Raw genomic sequence first — 14,920 nt, forward strand, 5'->3', positions numbered from 1 at the left:
AATGATTTATTAACCATTAATAAAGCCATTAATTAACTTATAAGCCCTTAATTAATGGTGCATTATCAGGGAGTGGTACCAATGATCTGTGCTGTAGTTTCACTGGTGTTTGTGAATAAATTATTTATTCGTATTTTCGAGTCATTTCTTTGATGAAATCAACAAATATTAAACCGTTTTTTTTTTTTAAATTAACTATTACAACAATAAAATGTGAATGATTTAAAGTTGTATTCTTCCTTTGTTGAGAATAATCACAGTTTGTTTGAAAAAGAAAAAGAAAAATCACGGAATGGCGCGTAGTGCGTAAGTAATACGTCATCAGCCGGCGTCAAACAAAGCTCCATGTGCAAGAAGAGAAACAACCGAAGCGGAGGAAGTTTGGTTTTTGTTTCTAGTTAGTCATGAAAACACATAAAAACATAAACCTGGAGGTGGAGAAGTTTGTTCTGAAGTCGAGTTGTTCGGTTTCGAGCTGAAGAACTGAAGCTTCCGGGAAGAAGAATAAAGAAGAAGAGGACGAAAGGAGAGAAAAATAAAAGTTCTGGTGTTTAAAAATTAAAGTCCGGTGGAGCTGGAGGGGAGAAAAGTTTGTGTTTTTAAAGGTACGTCTGTTTTAATTTACCACTTTTATCTTGGTTTTTAACCGTATTAAAGCCTGGTACCGGTATTTTAGTAACGTTTCAGTGCTTTTCAGGGAATAAACTGCGAATATTTCCAGATACTTTACCTGTAACACAGACATTACACTGCATTTATCTGACTCCAAGAGTTTAAGCTTTTAGACACAATAGCTTTTAAAATGTGATGCACAGTAAAAACCTTTTTTCTTTTAATGTGAATATGCATAATCAGTATTTTTCATGCTGTAATGCCAAATATTTCAGTTTCAGCTTCTCAGATTTGATCATTTGCAGTTTTTCTTTCTTAAATCACAATGAACTGATTCATGTTTAGTTTTAATTATTAACAAAACAAAATACCTGAAGGTTTCTTTGAGCTCTGATAAAACAATAAATAAACTTATAATGCATGTAAATAATACTTAAATGATCATCATAATACTGTTTTTACCTTAAATTAAGAAGAAGTAGGATTGTGATTGTTGTAGTTTTATTGTGATTGTTGTCATTCGTGTGTTGATGTCGATCCTTTGTGTCTCCTCAGGATGTGTCTTTGTACCTCAGTGTGACGAACGAAACAGATGAGCGAGGAAAAGATGGAGAGAGAGAGTCATGAAAGGAGAGAGGAGGAGGAGAGGACAGTACAAACTTCATCCAGGAGGAGAGAAGAAGAAGAACAGGAGGAGGAGGAGGAGGAGGAAGAGGAACTAGAGAGGTTGAGGGTGAAAGACTTCAGATACAAAGCGCAGAGAGAGCTGATTGGTGGACACACTCCGATCTCCGCCTCCTCCTCCTTCACATCCTCCCCTTTCCTCTCCTCCTCTCTACACCGAGGAGGAGGAGGAGCAGGAGGTGAGGATGATGGGGAGGAAGACGAGGTCAGAGTAACCATAGTCACCATCGAGGACGAATCCTGTCCGTCTGAGCCTTTTGGCACCACCCAACTTGAAACAGCCAATCAGATCACACGGACAGAGGACGGAGGAGACAAAGTGAAGCAAGAAGAAGAGCAGGGGGAGGAGAAGGAGGGTGAGATGGAGGAGGAAATAGAAGAGGAGGAGGTGGCAAACAGTGATGAAAGAGAGGAGGAAGAGGAGGAGGAGGAGGAGAACGCAGAGGTGACGTCACCATCGCTGCACCTGCAGAGCCAGGTAAGACCTCATCCCGTCGCCTCATTGGTTCATGAAGGGAGAAAAGTTTGAGGGTTGTGAGTCTGTTTGTGAACGTCATGTTGTGACTTCACTGCAATGCTGCGGGTCAAAGGTCAGAGCGAGTTGAAGGCTGCAGGTCGTGTCTGTTGCTGGACCCGTCAGTTCAGCAGCAGGAGACGATCCGTGTTGAGGACGTCTACAGTTAATGAGCGAGATATCGATGTAGCTCGGTCCTCGTCCATTAAGGCCTTTGTATATAAGGAGGGGGAGGAAGAAACAGGAAGTTAAACTGGACTGATGTGGTCTCTCTTGGTTCTGGTTCACAGCCGAGCTGCAGAGTTTTGTTCAGTGCATCACAGCGATGAAGTCGGCTTCAGCATCTTTTTATATTTATAAATGTTTGAGTTTTCGCTGTTTCTAAGGTGGAAACGTGATGTTTTTGTCGGACGTGAAGCTGTGACCTCAGATTTAAAGTGTTATTGTATGTGGATGGAGGCGGATGGACTGAGGAGATGTGAGAGAACGATCTCTGCAGTGTGTGACAGCGTCCAGCAGGTGGCGGCAGCTCCCTCCTCGTCTCCTCACTGTCACTGAAGGTTTCTTTAAACACAAACACTGACACCTGATCAGTGATTGTGTGTGTGTGTGTGTGTGTGTGTGTGAGGTCGAGTGTGTGACTGAGAGAAAGTGTGTTTCTCCTTTTACTCTTGACAAAGTAACTACTCTAATATAATAATTTCTTATTTATTTCTCTAATTATTATAATTCTGATTCAGGTATAAAAACAGATAAAATTTAAATACATTTTTAGAAATTAATTTTTTTTTATTAAACAGTCACACAAATGATTTAATAAACTGTAAATAAAGTAGGTTTTATTCGTAGGTATAAAACAAACAAACAGTAAATAACAACAACAACAGACAGAGTCTGAAGAAGCAGAACAACATACAGGCCTAATGAGCCATTAACACAGACAGACAGACAGACAGACAGACAGACAGACAGGTATTGATGAGTATTGATTTTTAGGAAACACTGACGGTTATAAAAGGCGGTTTGTCCAGGATCGATCCAGGATCCTCCAGATGTGTTTTGAGTGATTAAATGTGGAAACTAAACCCTTTAATAACTGTATAAACTATATTTAAATCAATGTATATGCTGAACACACCTGCGACTGATTGGTTTCAGATTGGAGCTGGTTGATTGGTCGATCGACTGATAAATCATCTAATGTGAGAGTTTAGTGTCTCCATCTTTCTTATCATAGACTGAATATATTTGAGGTTTGGTTTGTGGACCAGACGAAAGGTACTTGAACGCCTCGTCCTGGAGAAACTGTGATTAGAATATTTGACCATTTTCTGAAATTTAACCAGAAAATGTATCGAATTAATCCAAAGAAGAATCGTCAGATTAATCGAATCATTAGTTGCAGCCACACTTTCTAATTCTCTGATAAGTGAACACACACACACACACACACACACACACACACACACACACACACACACACACACACAGACAGACAGACAGACAGACGGTAGGTGTGTGTAGGAATGTGCAGCAGTGAACATTCCTCAGATTCCTCACACGACTCGTAGCTCCATCGGGATCATGGGATATGAAGTCTGCTCCTATGGGAACAGCCATCTGAACACACACACACACACACACACACACCCACACACACACACACACAGACATGATGGGACGCCTGTCCAGCTGTGTCGTTCTGTCTCTGACCACTAGAGGCAGCGCTGTGGTTTTATTTCATTCAAATCACATGAAAGCCGATTTTTGAAGATCAGATCAGATGATGGACAATTGATTTCTCCCACTGTGTGTGTGTGTGTGTGTGTGTGTGTGTGTGTATGAAGCAGATAAACAGAAAAACTAGGGCACTAATCTGGGGAGATATGCTCTGTAATCTAAGAGCATTTTTTCTAGATTACTACACATACAGGAGATTATACACACACACACACACACACACACACACACACGTGCAGGAATTATATTAATACAGTTTAATACTCGTTCAGATGTTTATCTTTGTTTTAAACCAGTTTTTGTGTCTCTGTCGACAAAGTCAATCTGTTTGATAATTCACTCACACACACACACACACACACATTGATCATGCTAGGGTCAGCTGACTGGTGTGAACACAAGCACATTTAAGCAGCAGTGGCATGTCTGGTATGTGAACACACACACACACACACACACACACACACACACACACACACACACACACACACACACACACACGAGGTGTTTTCTGAGGAAGGATGAACCTGAACGTGTCACGGTGTGTTTCCTGTCAGGACCTCGTGTGCTGCGTTCATGTCCCTGAGCAGGAAGAGTTGATTTTCATGTTGTGGTCACAGTCTGAGCTGCAGGTCCTGTGACCACACACACACACACACACACACACACACACACACACACACACACACACACACACACACAACCGTTAGAGAAGAAACAGCTGTAACACAGTGGAGAACACACACCAGATGTGAGTGGCAGAGTCGACGTCCAGCGGAGGACGATCAACGCGTCCTCGCTCGGCCTGTTTTAACGAGGAGACTCTGACTGTGAGGAGCCAAGTTTCCAAAATGGATTTCTCCTTCACTAATGGCGATGATGATGATGATGATGATGATAATAATGATGATGATTGATGGAGCTCAGAGAGTGAAATCAAACGTCTGGCCCAACATATGCCCGAGCTTCCCCGGCGCGAGTCTGGCCCATATACGTCCACATCTGGGCAGATTTCAGCTGTTATCCTCCGGTGTTGTCTGACAGCTGTGTGTGCGTCCAGAAGTGGTCCAGATGTGGGATCGACATCTGACAGTCGTGCTGTATATGGGCCAGAATTGGGCCGTGGAACCAAGCGTGTACTGGGCCAGAAGAAAACAAGCACATGGGCCAGGTGTGGGCCGGATTTACTTTACTGTCTTTGAGAGTTTGATCCTATGGAACAGGATTACGGCCGCATGTCGGACTTCCTGTCAGACGAACGACAAAGTGGACGACAACCAACGCAGCATCTGAACAAGTGAAGCCAAAACCTCTCAATCGCCCCCGATAAACCCCGCCCCCTTCTGTGTGAGTGGGTGGGACTTGGGCCGAACTTCTCCCAGTCACTTTAGGTCGTTCCTATCGCGCTGGTGTTTGTTCAATGGACAAGTTTGGTTTTAATTCGTTATTTGATGTTTTAAAACGGCAGTGTGATGTCATGATTGACAGCTGTGATTGACGCACCATTGGGTCGAGCAGGTGTGTGGGCGGAGCCTCGATAAGTGACGTCACCAGCTCAAGATGGCAGCGCTCGTGTCCAGGATCTCTCGGCTTCATCACAGTGCAGTGGGAGGAAGTGGAGACGTCGTCCATCTTTATTTCCCGGTCATTGATCACCACTTTGTTCCTTCACACTGTTTATGTCATACTGAGATTATGACTCTCTGATCAGCTGATCAGACACGATGACGATCTGATTTATCAAGTAATCTGAACCTGCTGGAAGAAGCTGAAGAAGAAAATAGATCCTAATGGTCTCGATGTCTCTCTCATACACACCTTAACACACCCTCATACCCTGTGTGTGTGTGTGTGTGTGTGTGTGTGTGTGTGTGTGTGTGTGTGTGTGTGTGTGTGTGTGTGTGTGTGTGTGTGTGTGTGTGTGTGTGTGTGTGAGCAAGGTCACATTCCAGCGCCGGGCAGCATTCCAGCCAGTTAGGTCCACCACACCGATCTCGCCGAGTCAGCGCGCTCCACACACACACACACACGCACACACACAGACAAACACACACACACACACACACACACACAGACACACACGCACACACACAGACAAACACACACACACACACACAGACACACACACACACACACACACACAGAAATACCTCGAGCTGCGGCAGCATTCCTGGAGTCTTCTGCTCGTCAGCAGGACGGAGGTTTGAACCTGCGACCTTCCGGTTACAGTGCAGTCTCTGTGCGACGGGTTCAGTCTGGTTCTCACATGTAATTAAAGTCGCTCGCACCGTTTAACTAGAGGAGAAGAAGAAGTCAGCCCTCAGGTTTTATTAAATGAAGCGAGTCAGTGACATTTTGTATTTTATTGAACAGAGCCGGTCACTCCTCTGTCTCCTCACAGCCCCCACCCCACACACAGCATCACACACACAACTAAAGAAAAAGAAAGAAATATGTAAATAAACTAAAACAAAAATTAAATAAATAAATAAAATAATAAGTAAATAAACTAAAACAAAAAATAAATAAATAAATAAAATAATAAGTAAAATAATAAGTAAATAAACTAAAACAAAAAATAAATAAATAAATAAATAAATAAAATAATAAGTAAAATAATAAGTAAATAAACTAAAACAAAAAATAAATAAATAAAATAATAAATAAATAAGTAAATAAAATAAAACAAAAAAACCAATCAATCCATTAATTAAAAAATAAATACTTAAAATGATTAATAAATATTGACAGTACTTGAGATTGAATAATTGATAAATATAATATGTAAAGGAAAAAAAACGAATAATTAAAGAGAGAAAAAATTTACATGAAAATAATAAGGATAATAATAATAAGGATTAAGGTAACACCGGAGGCCTATGATCTATGATTGTGTGGCCCTTCAGTGTTCGCCCTTACCTTTGGATCCTGTCGCCTAGCAACTTTTTTTTTTCTCAAAAAAGTGAGGTTTTAAGGCCCTTTGTTTTTTATTTAACAGTTGAACCGTTTGACAGTGTAGTCCTCAGGCGATCTGTCTGTGTTGTTTGCTTTAGTTACCGGGTGTGTAAATGAAACTTGGGATCGGTTGCTCCAGGGAAAAGAAGGATGCATTTCCTCGCCACATTGGAAGAGGCACGTCAAGATGCATCAGTCTAATCGTGACGCTGTGATGCAATCTTTCTTCAAATGCAGCCTCCGAATTGGGACACAGCTTTTATTTTGATGGGGCTCTAATGTCCTTATAATCAATCTAGTTCTAATGATAGAAGAAGAAAGTTCTAAAACAGTTAGACTTTTGTTTTCTAAGTTAAACACCCAATTTTAATAGAGAAGCTTTGTTTCTGGTGTGTGGGACTTAATGTGACTTGATCTTTTGATGATCTTAGTATTTCTAAAAACCTGTTTACGTGACTGTAAACAGGCGTTAATGAGAACAACATCGGACCTGTTTGAATCACTGAGAAAATCAATTAGCGGGTCGTTCCCGGGCTAATTAATCACATCATCTATCAATCAATACACAAACTTTCACATCTGAAGACAAATGCAATCACTTTGTTGTAAAAGAATTTCCTATTTTCTTTTAATTCATGTATAAATTGAGAATGTGCTTTAAAAAAAAACTGCTGTAATGTGCTGTAACCATGGTTACGGTCTCAGACACAGAGGGCAGGTGAAACAGGAAGCAGCTCAGACAGACCAGGTGCGCTCAGGAGTTGACAGCTGAAGTACAAAGTCTTCAGTCCTTGTCTCATTTTTTTAATCTTGTCTGCATCGTCTCCATGGCAACCGGACAGCAGCACCGCTCCGATTGGTGGTCGCTGGGGAGCGTCGGCGACCGGCTCTGTTCCACTGACCTGCAGAGAGAGTGTGTGTGTGTGTGTGTGTGTGTGTGTGTGTGTGTGTGTGTGTGTGTGTGTGTGTGTGTGTGTGTGTGTGTGTGTGTGTGTGTGTGTGTGTGTGTGTGTGTGTGGAGACAGGACAGCAGAGCACCTGTTCATCATTGTGTCCTCTCTCTCTCTCTGTCACTCTCTCACACACACACACACACACACACACACACACACACACACTCTCTCTGCTGTGTTTTACAGTGTGTAAGGCGACACTTGAAGAATGCCAGTAAAACCTTCACTCCTCCGCGTTCTCGCGCTCCCCCGCTCTGTTTTTCTTTCTCTCAGCGTCTTCATCCTCATGTTGTCTTTCTTTCTTTATTTCTTTATTTCTTTCTTTCTTTCTTTCTTTCTTTCTTTCTTTCTTTTCACTTCTGTCATTCATACGTCACTGACTTTCACATTCCTCCTCCTGTGAGCCGGTGTGAGCGTTGACAAGTTTAATAGTGAAGGAAGAGTTTATATTCTTGTTATCAATTAATCATCAGGTAATTTTCTCGATTAATCAATGAATTGTTTTAGTCTTTATAAATTTCTCTGAGCGCAGGGAAAGATACTTACATGAGAAAGGAACTACATCGTCATCCTCAAAGGCTCAGATGTGGTTTAAGAAATGTAAACGATGTGTGTTCAGGATGTAGCCACTGAAATTCATTTCAGTTTCTTCTTCACGACAGGAAACACTGAGCTGTTCTGTCTTTGACCTTTAACTCTGTCATGTTGGAGAACGTTAACTCTGAATGAGAACATTGGCTTAGAAACGTCATCAGCCCTCAGTATCGTCTGCAGGTTTTCCCTTCAGAGAGAGGAAAGCTTCAGCAGTCGGGTGAGGCGGCGTGTCTGTAGCCTGAGAGTCCAAACCCAGGGCCCAACACCAAATACACAGTGTTCAGATTAAGGCATCAACAGTCGGATCTCAGGTCTTCTCTCCTCTGGACTGTGGCGGTCACACAGTAGAAGGACAATGTTTAAAAAGGTTTTATTTTGAAAATCAACGTGTTTCCTGTGGTGGATCTCACCTGCTCAGATTCATGAGACCAAGTCTTTTCTTTCTTTCTTTCTTTCTTTCTTTCTTTCTTTCTTTCTTTCTTTCTTTCCTCCGTCCTGATTGTTAACACTCGATTTCTCCCCTGAGAATGACTGCAGTTCTGACACACACACACACACACACACACACACACACACACACACACACACACAGCTACTCATTAAAATATACATGAGCACTAAGTCCCTTACATCCCTGCAACACTCTCTGCATTCATTATTGATACACACACACACACACACACACACACACTCTCTCTGCAGCCTCAGTGTTTATTTGCTTTATAAAGCACCTGTTGTTTGCTGCATTGCACCTCTGTAATCTGTCCCACTGGAAACACGGCGGCGCCGGTGTTTAGATCCTGTCGCACCGTTAGCTCAATAACCACAGTATCCGCTCTGCTGTCAGTCAGCTGTTGCCGTGGGAAACGCATCCGCAGTGCCTGGGGGCGCTCGCACAAAACACCTTAAGTTTCCTACTTAAGTAAGGCACTTAAGGTTTAATTTCTCTTTAGCTGAGGGAGTTGAGGGAAAAGAATCTTAAGTTTCCTCAACAGCTTTATTTGTGCAATTTCTAATGAAATGTGAAAATTCTGCATTAAACACAATGTAGTTACAAACTTTTTATTATAAATGAACCAAAGGTTCTGGAAGAGTCGACAGTCTACTTCTTAACTGGTCTCAACATTAGCTCGTTAAGCTAACTCGCTGGCGCTCGGCTAGTTATTTTTTATTTTTCATTTTTGTTCAGTGGACTAAGTTTCTACTTTGTTAAAATGTTTGATTTGACACCTGGATTGTGGATGAACTTATTGCCAAAAATAACATTTCCTTTCCATCTGGAGTTTTGGACTGACTCACGTGTTTTATTAAAAGAGTAACGTGCCGCTAGCTGCTGCGCTAACACGCACAAATATGGTTTTACCCTCTTTGAGAACTGGACAAATATTCACAGTAGTTTCTATGTGAATATTTTTGTGCTGGCTCTGAGGCCGGCGACCTCTGACCCCTGAGGTTGTTTGTGGTGTATTATTGATGCTGAACATGTAACTGAGAGTGAGAGTGAGAGTCTACTGTACTCTACTCAGCAGATGTACAGTCATCCAGAGAGAGAGATGAAACCTCATCTGCTGAAAATCAATCTTTCACACATTCCTCTCATCTGCACTCGCTCCCTCTCTTTATTGATTCTTCACACACTTGTAGGCTACACACACACACACACACACACACACACACACACACACACACACACACACACACAGACCACATCTGCCTCAGTCTTTGAAGTGTGTGTGTGTCTTTGAAGTGGGTTTCTCTGTTTCCAGTGTCTGACAGTAGTTAGCTCAGAGGCTAAAACACACAAACACACACACACACACACACACACACACACACATGTATGTATGTTTTCCCATACATACAGAAGAGGTTTTCTCAACACACACTTTAAGATGTTATTACACTCTGACAGGACGAACACACACACACACACACACACACACACACACACACACACACACACACACACACACACACACACACACAGGGTTTGGAGTGTGGGAACGACTCAGCTGTTTTAATGCAGAACACACAGAGGTTCAGGTTTTACAAGGCCGTCAGAGGGAGAGACTCAGTGGGTCTACATACCAGAGCGAGGGCGAGCAGGGTGGAGACAAACACACACCAAAGAGAAGATGGAGGTTTTGTGTTATAAAGAAAATCTAGTGAAGTTTAGATGTGGAGGGAGGAAATGAAAGAATGGATGAGAGACAAAAGGAGAGTTTAACACAATAAAGTCTCTGTTCAGTCTCTTATCTACGGAGGCTCAGAGCGGCCATGATCTGTATATTACTGTAAATTACAATATACTAAAATAAAATACAATACTAAAAAATACTAAGATAAAGAAATAATAGAAAGAAAATAAATACTAATAAAAAATAAATACTAGAAATAAAATAATAGAAATTAACACTTAATTTCACAGGTTCCATATTGTCCAGCTAATTTCCTGGAAATCTTCCTCATAATTAAGACGACACAGTTTGGTACAAATTAAGAAAGTTTTAGTCTCGCTTGTTGTTTTCAAGTTTTTAAGAAAAAACTAGGATTTTATGCAGGAAAATGAAAAGTTGTTCATAAACAGACGTGTGGCCACATCTGAGTTTCCTATAAAAGATGTGGAACAGCACCAACTTCATCCTGTAACTCCTGATGATTAGATGAAAAATAATATCATTAATAATGGCCACTCTCAGTCTCTAAAATCCTGTAATTCAAACATGAACATTTCCACAATCTGTTTGTTTTTGTTTGTAGTTTGGTGTCTGTAATTTCAGATTTGTCAAATTTAATCTCTTAACTAAATGAATCTGGACGTTTGACATGAACTGAGGAAAAAACAGACGAGTGGAAAAGATGGAAAAGAAGAAAAGGAGGAAAATTGAAAGCAGGAAGAGGGAGATGTTGAATTCAGATTTATGACAATGAGGAGGAAGACAGAGGAAGGAATTAGGACCAGACCTTAAGGAAAGAGAAGAAGGATGGAGGACGTGTTGCAACAGAAAGGAATGAGGATGAAGAGAGGAGGAAGGAGGGAATTGGAAACAGAAAAGGAGAGAAGGAAGGAAGGAAAGGAAGGAAGGAAGAAGAGATGAGAGTATTATATAATTCATCAGTGGTAGTAACTGATATGATGACACACAGAGAGAGAGAGGGATTTATAGGTTAACAGGGCCAGAGGTCAGAGGTCATCAGGGCCGTGATTATCCTGATCGAGGGGAGTTGGGTGGATAGGAGCCAGGGGGCGGGGTCAGAGCAGGTCAGGTGATTGACAGCTGGTGTAGAAGAAGCTGTTGAAAGGTGCGTTTGAGGCTAGAACACTGGTTTATTTTTGATTTTTCTTAATTTAATTTTTTAGTTCACGGCAAAACAAACAAAACAAACAAACAAAACTAAAAATAAATCTCAACTTGATGCAGTATTTCTTTCCTCAGACGGGAGCGCTCCTTTTTAACTCCTTTGCAGCCAGTAACGTTGAAACAATCAGTGAACGACAGGAAAGTAATGAATGATTTAATCCGGGGATTATCGGCCTGCGGTCTGACAGCGAGATGATTATCAGGAAAACAACTGTTGTTCTCTGATGTTCCTCTCGTCGTCGTGAAACGGATTGACTTGGAATTTGCTTCGGACGTTCAGGACACGTTTGAATTCCTTGCTGTGTTTGATATTCGGTGATGAGAGCTTTTATTGGTTTGCACATGCGAATGAAACGCAGACTTCTGACGAGGTTTCCAGGGACTTCTCCTCCAGTGAGAATCAGACTCACTGTAGGATCAGAATGAGTTAGAAACCTTCAGCTGGTTCTAATACACACTTTTGTTTCTGTACATTGAAATATTAAAAACACCTGTCAGTATGAAACAATCCCGTACGACACCATCACCAACACCTCCCGGCTCGCTGGCTGCAGGGCTGCTGCATTAGATTACATTCGACTCTACAGGTGTTTCTATTTTTCTGGACACTAAGTTTATCTTGCAGCTTCCGTCATGTGAAGATGAAGAGAAGAGAAACATCAGCTCACAGTTTAAATAACATGCGGAGACTCCAGGGAGAAAGGAGGCGGTGGGGGGTGAACAGGTGAGAGAGACGGGAGGTGTTGTGTGTTTTGTCTCTCCGGGCTGTGGGTGAAGGTTTGACCTCCCAATTATCCCGCCTCCTCCTCCCCCTCCCTCCCCCGCTCCTCCTCACGCTTTCTGTGTGACGACCTTTAGGTCAATCAGCTGTGAGAAAGCTGCGACCTCCCTCAACCCCCTGTGGGGCTTCTGTGTGTGTGTGTGTTTATGAAAATGACTGTACGTGTGTCTGTGTGTGTGTGTGTGTGTGTGTGTGTGTGTGTGTGTGTGTGTGTGTGTGTGTGTGTGTGTGTGTTAATGCTTCCTGTTGATCAGGTCAAGCTACTTTTGAGCCGTGCTCACAGCGTCGCTCCGGGGAAGGTGATGAAAATTTGGTTCAGACAAAGGTTGACCCCTGACCTTTCCCCTGAAGCGCCACCGAATACCTGGTTTTAATGAATATTATTTAGTTTTTTTTACCTGTATTTCTGTATTTAATACTCTGAAGACTCTAACGACTCTTTATTGGCTGATAAATTAAAAATAATTTCAGTTCAGAAACTCCAGGGTGAAGTTTGTGACACAGTTTGTCCACCTGAATAAACACAGGTCGATATATGTTGTAAGGAATCAGTGTGTGTTGGGCTGCCGTCTTGTTAACAGCTGCTGCTGTTTGAGTTTCTCAATTAGTTATTGATCCGAGCTGATTGATCAGTGCTGATAGTGAAGATCTGTGACGGTCAGGCTGCTGTGGTGATGTGTGCAGCAGGTGTGTGTGTGTGTGTTGGGGGGGGGGGGTTTAGTGCTGCTGACACCTTGTTCAGCACTTACTGTAAATACAAACACACTGTGTTTTATTGTGTTGGCGAAGCTAACAGGAAGTACAGAGCCGCAGCCAGGAAACTATTAGTTGAGCTTAGCTTAGCATTAAGACGAGCACACATGTTGTACCTAATTAGTTCTTTCTGAAACATAATAAAACCTTGAGTGTGTGACTTGTGAGAGAAAACAACAGTTCGATGTGCTGATAACAGAAACAGTTCTTCCTCCTCTGACGTATCCAGAGTGATGGCCGCCTTTCACGTGGTTTGTGCGCGTGTACGATGTCGTCCCGTCGTCCTGGGTAACGGATCTTGGCCTTCAGGTTGTTGGCTGCTCCATCATGATCGTCAGCCACAGACTACAGTGAAAACACCTCGTCTGTTGGCTGTACGACAATGCTGTGAAATCACCAGCCGACTTGACCAATCAGTGACGCTGAGTTGTGCAAGCCCCAACTTTTAGAAAATACCGTCTTCACACAAGAGACGTTTTCTGGGGGGAAACCACAGGAAGTTCATTTCAACCCGTGGTCCTGTGATGTGGAGGCAGGTGGAGGAACTGCTCCTGCAGCTGAATGTCACTGTATCCATTGTATATCAATGTATCCAGTTGTAGGCAGCCACTGACCAATGAGCGACGTCTGTCCGTTCTAGAACTGCATACGTCACAAAATTAGATACATTTTCCACTTAACTTTAATCAGAATCTGCTGCTGTCTGTACACACACACACACACACACACCTCTCCACGCGGCTCCACCCCTGCCTCCCTCCCTCTCTCTCTCCCCCTCTGCATTCCTCTCTCTCTCCCTCTCCCCCTCTCTCTCTCTCCCTCTCTCTCTCTCTCCCTCTCTCTCCCTCTCTCACGAGGCAGAGAGAGGCATGTCCCTGCGTGTTCCTGCTGGAGGTCGAGCGACATAGAGTCTGAGCAGAGAGAGAGAGAGAGTCAGTCAGAGCTCTTCAGTGAAGCAGAAGCACGCGCTCAACGCGGACTGAATTCACCGTAGCTGATCGATTAATACTTCTCATCGATTCACCGATTGACCGGATGGATTGCTGACGTCACGGATATTGCTTTGATGGATCTGTGGATTTAATCGCTCTTCGTTTGATCTGTAGTTGTTTTATTCTCACGTCTCTCGGGTTTCACCTACCGGGGGGCAGCCATGGGTTTCTACGGCACCTTGAAGCTCATCTTCTATAAAGTGAGTATTGATTATAGAAAGGGAGTTGATCGATCGGCTGACGTCAGCAGCCGTGGTTTAATATCTGTCCTTTTCGTTAGAGTCGTGCGGGATTTCAAGGTTGTCAGGCTGAACGCCGGGATGACAAGGCGTTTCTCTCTGACAGCGGAATGCCTCGGTAGCGTGTGCGTGTGTCGGTGTGCGTGTGCGTGTGCGTGTGTGTGTGTGTGTGATGGACCACTGCGGAACCGGGAGAGAGAGACTACTCATCTCATGTCCTCTCTCTCTCACTCTTTACATCTCCTATCTGTGTCTCTCTGATTTGATTATTGGTTATTGATCACTCACAGCTGTCCCTGTGAAGGTGTCTGTACTTTGAGCCTCAGCAGTTCAACATAAAGCCAGTGAGCAAGACATTTGTTATCAGTGAAAAACACTTAAAATCAGATAAAACTTGAGGATTAATTCTTCTTCTTCTTTATAGCGTCAATTTCCTGCATTAAAACCTCAGAAATTTACATTTTTGCGAACTTAAAATGGGAATATCTCACAGCAACGTGCTTTCCTCAAGATGAAAACCTTTGAAACTGACATTTTTTGCTTCTCTGCAATGTGAAAACACAGATCAAAGAGGGTTACCACACACTACAGCTGCTGGCAACTGCATTTTTGGGGTCAAATGTGGCTTATTAAAGAGCAGAAATCTATGAGAAAGACTTAACATCAGACAAAACTCAATTATAAATGCTTGTTCTTCTTTATAGCTTGAAATTCCTGCATTCAAACCTTAGAAATTGACAT

General features: G+C 42.6%; 1 protein-coding gene across 2 annotated transcripts in view; it reads left to right on the forward strand.

Annotated features, from left to right (window-relative positions):
- The first annotated feature begins 324 nt into the window (after nt 1–324).
- Nucleotides 325–14,920, forward strand: part of LOC130164278 (F-box/WD repeat-containing protein 7-like) — a 44,830-nt gene continuing 30,234 nt past the window's right edge. The window contains exons 1-2 of one of the 2 annotated variants that reach the window (XM_056368914.1): nt 325–605; nt 1,168–1,774. In XM_056368914.1, coding sequence (XP_056224889.1) covers nt 1,205–1,774 — 570 coding nt within the window. In that variant the 5' untranslated portion in view covers nt 325–605; nt 1,168–1,204. Of the gene's footprint in view, nt 606–1,167; nt 1,775–13,836; nt 14,141–14,920 lie in introns of those variants that run through there. The other variant, XM_056368915.1, reaches the window with a different exon arrangement.

Source organism: Seriola aureovittata, chromosome 23, assembly GCF_021018895.1.
Source record: "Seriola aureovittata isolate HTS-2021-v1 ecotype China chromosome 23, ASM2101889v1, whole genome shotgun sequence".
Taxonomy (NCBI): domain Eukaryota; kingdom Metazoa; phylum Chordata; class Actinopteri; order Carangiformes; family Carangidae; genus Seriola; species Seriola aureovittata.